Genomic DNA, 5,108 nt, shown 5'->3' on the forward strand with positions numbered 1-5,108 from the left:
GTATTCGAATGACTCGCGTGTATAAAAAGAGACATGCATAATTTACACATGACTCTGTCCATGTTTTAATTCGATCTGGATTTTGATAGTCTTTTTTTCCCCTCAAAAAAAAAGTGGAGCTCATTTGGCGACATTGCCTGTCGTTCCGAGGTTGCTCTGCGCCCGGCAGCTTTAAGCAGCGGAAAAATAAAATAAACGTCAAGGCTGCAGGCGGAAGTTGTGAGCAATCACCTGATAGAGAGGGAGAGAGAGAGAGAGATCTCAAGTGATTCGGCTGCCACATGCAACATGGCTTCCTGGTGGGTTTGGCCAGTGATCTGGATGTACTTGTTGGCTATGCTGCCCGGAGCGCAGGCTTTGGATGGAGGGGATGCGGTAGCACTGCTGCTGGGGCTGGCTCTCAGTGTCATAGGGATCTGTGCGTGTCTGGGCTGGTACTCACGGAGGAGAAACGCGCAACTCTGAAACCAGGGCAGGAGGAAGAGAAGCCGGAGTCTTTCCAAAGCACCAACGAGCGAAGGGGCTCCCTGGTCGCGACAGCCTTATTATCCTCAAGAGATGCATGACCCTCCGGAGAAAGAGAGAGGGAGGTCGCGCCGGAACAGACAAGACACACGTCCTCTTGGGTTTCACAGACTCTTGATTGCACCAGCGCCGTGAGAAGTTGCCCGTTTGATTGCTCCTGTTCGTGCTCAGCCTCTCTCTCTCACACACACACAGACACCTAGTGTCTTCCCCAGGACCACCACTTTGGCCAGGGAGGAACATCCAACTCCATCCTCCTCAGCGTGCGTTGGGAAAGCTGCTCGAACCAAGTTTTACTACCCTCGGGGCGTTGCTTCAAAGCTTCAGTGAGGTTTTATTTGAATGTGTTGTTTTTTTTTAATTATTACCCCAAAAAAATACGACGAACGAATCCCACGCCGATTTTTGGAGCGCCAAACCCAAAATGAAACACGGAAGTTGAAGTTAACATGCTCGCTTGCTCCTGGTCCGCACTCTGATCCAAACGCTGTCATTGTTTCTGAGCAATTGTGACAGTCCTTTCCTCTCCGTCCGTGGTTGCACCAAAACGTTAAAGTAATTTATTTCAAGCGGTAGAGTATTTTTAGGTTTTGGTTTAAATTTTCCACGCGGCTGCTCCCGAATTCGGCCTCGCTTGATTATTGCCACCTAGCGACATTTATTTTTTTTTGAAAAGAGATGTTCGTCATAAATACAGTTCCTTGCTTTGTGTTCCCTAAACATTTACCCCACACCATCCTCTGGACTTCTCACCGGCTGCTGTAAAGAAGACATTTATTGATCCAGCAAACTAATACGGTGACTGGAAAATGTTAATGTGTGATTTGTATCAATTTGAATTTTCATAAAGACATCATAATAAATCACGATGTCTTTTGATTTGTGGAAAATGAACTTAAAAGTTGTAATTTATTTATTAACTGTTATAACATAGTAGTTTTAGTCTAGCCTCTAAGTGCAAGTTAAAGACGAATACTATTTTATAGCATCTTTCTACAGTTGGGTTCCTCCTGAACATTATAATTGCCAAAAAGAAAATCACAATCTTTTGTACATTTTGGGATTATTCTCAACTTTGTTCATCTTGTCTCCATTCCAAGTTGTAGTTTGTTCACTTGCTTAGACGAAATTAGCGGTGTTTGGTTTAGCTCAGTTGATTGGACGGTTGGTTTGCAAAACAGTGTGATGCCAACAGTGTGGGCCCAATTCCCACACCTGCTAAGGTTACTGTGTCTCAACCTCTCTCCTCACCTGAGGTATGGTGGCCCTCTGGTTAAATCACCATGAGTGATCTCTCCCTCATGAATGAGAGAGCAGGCCAATGGTCTGGCAAGACTTTGGTGACACAAATCAAAAAAAGATGAAATGGTGATGAACCAGTCTGTGGAATACAAGACTCTTCCCCTGTGTACAATAAATGTAACAGAAGCCCTGAAGCTGTGCTTAAGATCCCAGTTTGAACAGAAGGTGAACTCTTATTTAAGTAACTTATTGAAACTCAAAATGCTGCCAGGTAGTGACAACAAAACACTTTTTTCACTATCTTCAATATATATTAAGTTTTTTTTTAAAACAATCATCGTTTAACTAACTGAAAAATCCACTCAACATCCCACATTCTGCATATTGATTCCAGAAAGACTGATAATTGAATTTGAGCTAATTAAACTGGCTAAGAATTATTTGGGTGTGCTTAAGTCTGAGCTACAAACAACTGAGCAATGGCTAAACCATTCACTGTGAAGGCTGCTAACTTTGAAATTTAACAATCCTCTTCCTGTCATTAGATTGCCTTTTATAAATGTTAATATGCATCATGCAGCAGATGTTAGCAGTTAGTGGCCTTTGACATTGTTGTATCATGGCAATATAGTTAAATGACAAAATTGAGAGGGTGGGGGCGGAACATGCCTTAAACCCTGGATGTTTGGAGATTTTATGTTTTCATGCCTGATTATTTTGATGATACAAACGTTGTAGCAGTTTGTTGAATTCACTTATGATTGTTTGTTTATAGCCCCACCACTTTCTTAAATGACACTTATTTTGTGTTGTGAATTGGACATGTTTGTTTCCAGCTTTCAGGGTTAATTCAACTCATGATACATAAGGACTCTTAAATCGATAAACTAGGCCTGTAAAGGTAGAGTTCTTTTGAAAAGTTTGAAATCAAAGCCAAATGTGTCTGTACTTCCTGTTTTTTGGCTTCCACTTTGTTCTGCTTTCTATTTGATTCTTCAGTGGCTCTTAATTCTGAACATGCTGCATCATGAAATTCATGCATCCTATGGGTTATTTATAGCGCACAATGCATTGACTTTGTGTTCATGCTATGCACTAGATTTTATGAATTATGTACACAGCATAAATTTTCAAGCAATTGCATGTATGTATGTATATACATCTTAAAATGTTGTGCTGTGGCAAATGTACACCAAAAAGTATACTTGAAATCAAGTATTAACAAATTTATTTTAAGTTTAGTCAGATCATTGCACATGTCCGTCAGTGAATCTTGACTGAAGGTTTCAGCTTCGATCAACAAAAAAGGGTGTCTTAACTCTCCATCTACTGTGATGCTGTTTTGACAAAAGATCGCGTATATAATTTGAAATGTACTCTATTTCCTGTAGTGATTCCTTTTGGTATATTGGGGCCTGTGACGTGTCTCCCTTCAGTCTGTTCTATGGGGAGGTTGTGGCATTGTAATGACATAACTCGACCGGTAATCTAGATACCCAGATCGTGTTTTTGAGACCCAGATTCAAATCCATGTCTGATTCATAGCAGATGGTGAAATCTGAATTCAATAAAAATCTGGAATTAATCCACTGATGAGCATGAAACCATTGTTAATTGTCAAAATAATCTATCTGCCAACTTTACTGTAGTCTAGTCTTCATGTACACAATGTGGTTTTAACTTCTTTCTGAAATGACCTAATTTGTATTAATTCCTAGAAAGTCTCAAAGAATAAGTGGACAGACTACTGGGCATCAGTTAAGGCACTGGAAGCGACCACAGTAAATATAACCCTATTGACCCTGCAAGACCTCACTGTAAACATGGAGGGCCCAGTACCAAAATTGAAGAGCTATCTCACAGATAAGTCAAACAACAAGTCATACTCATTATGTAATCCAGGCAATGCCATCACCACCTAGGTCATGTTTCATTGGCAGTTTGATTATACAGTTGAGGTAGTTGTAGAAATGCCCCAGGAGCCCTTGGCCTTGCCTCTGGACTTCATAACAATTCTTTATATCAAGTCAAATATTTACAAGGAAATCTCCTGATCAATTCTAAAAGGGCTAAGCTGGTGGCAGGCAACGAGGGAACCAATAAACAGAAAACATACTTGACCTCACCCTCACTAATCTGTCCATAGTGCAATTGGTAAAAGTGTTATTTACAGTCTTTGTGGAGATGAAGTTCCCACCTTTGTGCCAGACAACACGGGTTGTCTGTATACAATCACAATGCTAAATTTCAAACAGGTTTAGCAACTGCTGAGTGGATAGCCATGAGGTGCTGTCGGTTACCAGGAGCATGATTTGCAGTCAGTGTGTAACCTCATGGCTTGGCATATACCCCACTCTCCTCTGGCTTGATGTTAATGTTATTAGCCCTGGTTCCATGAACAGTGCAGTAAGGCATGCCAGGAGTAGCTCCAGGCATACCTGAAAATGAGGTGTTGACTTGTAAAGTAGAAACAAAATAAGAAATTGCTGGAAAATCTCTGCAGCATCTATGGAGAGTAAGCAGAGCTAACATTCTGCAGAATCGGTTACATGCGTGTCAAAAAGTAATGGATGTTTCCTCAACCAAAGGATTAGATCGAAGCTTTGCTGTCCTGCCACGTCCAGTTGTGAATGGTGGTGGACAATTAACTAACTCACTGGATGAGGGGGCTCCACAAATGTCCCCAACTACAATGATGTGTCAGATTCCCCCATCAAAAACAAAGCTGAAGAATTTACAATAATCTTCAGTTGGAAATGCTGAATGGCTGATACATCTTGGCCTCCTCCTGAGGTCCCGAGTATCCGAGATGACACTCTTCAGCCAAGTCAATACGCTCCCTGTGATATCAGCAAATGGCTGAAAGTACCAGATACTGTAAAGGCTATAGGTCCTATCATTATACCAATAACAGTATGGAAGGCACATTGCTCCAAAACTTGCCACACCTCTAGCAAGTTTATTCAAGTATTGCTATAATGCTGGCATGTATTGACAATGGAAAGTTGCCCAGGTAGGTCCTGTTTACAAAAAAAAGGCACAAATGTCAAGAAGCCATTTACTATTCTATTAGTATACTCTCAATCATCAATAAAGTGCTGGAAGGTGACATCAGCAGTGCTGCCTTCATCTTTATACTTTGAGTCATAGAGATGTACAGCATGGAAACAGACCCTTCGGTCCAACTCGTCTAGGCCGATCAGATATCCCAACCCAATCTAGTCCCACTTGCCAGTACCCGGCCCATATCCATCCAAACCCTTCCTATTCATATACCCATCCAAATGCCTCTTAAATGTTGCTATTGTACCAGCCTCCACCACTTCCTCTGGCAACTTATT

The 5,108-nt window shown here is 41.4% G+C and overlaps 1 protein-coding gene across 1 annotated transcript; it reads left to right on the forward strand.

Annotated features, from left to right (window-relative positions):
* The first annotated feature begins 242 nt into the window (after nt 1-242).
* Nucleotides 243-3,371, forward strand: LOC132824929 (small integral membrane protein 30-like). Its single transcript, XM_060839814.1, has one exon. It carries the CDS (start codon nt 289-291, stop codon nt 463-465), a length of 177 nt encoding a protein of 58 aa, XP_060695797.1. The 5' UTR covers nt 243-288; the 3' UTR covers nt 466-3,371.
* Nucleotides 3,372-5,108: the final 1,737 nt, after the last annotated feature.

The sequence above is a fragment of the Hemiscyllium ocellatum genome, chromosome 19 (assembly GCF_020745735.1).
Source record: "Hemiscyllium ocellatum isolate sHemOce1 chromosome 19, sHemOce1.pat.X.cur, whole genome shotgun sequence".
Lineage (NCBI taxonomy): Eukaryota > Metazoa > Chordata > Chondrichthyes > Orectolobiformes > Hemiscylliidae > Hemiscyllium > Hemiscyllium ocellatum.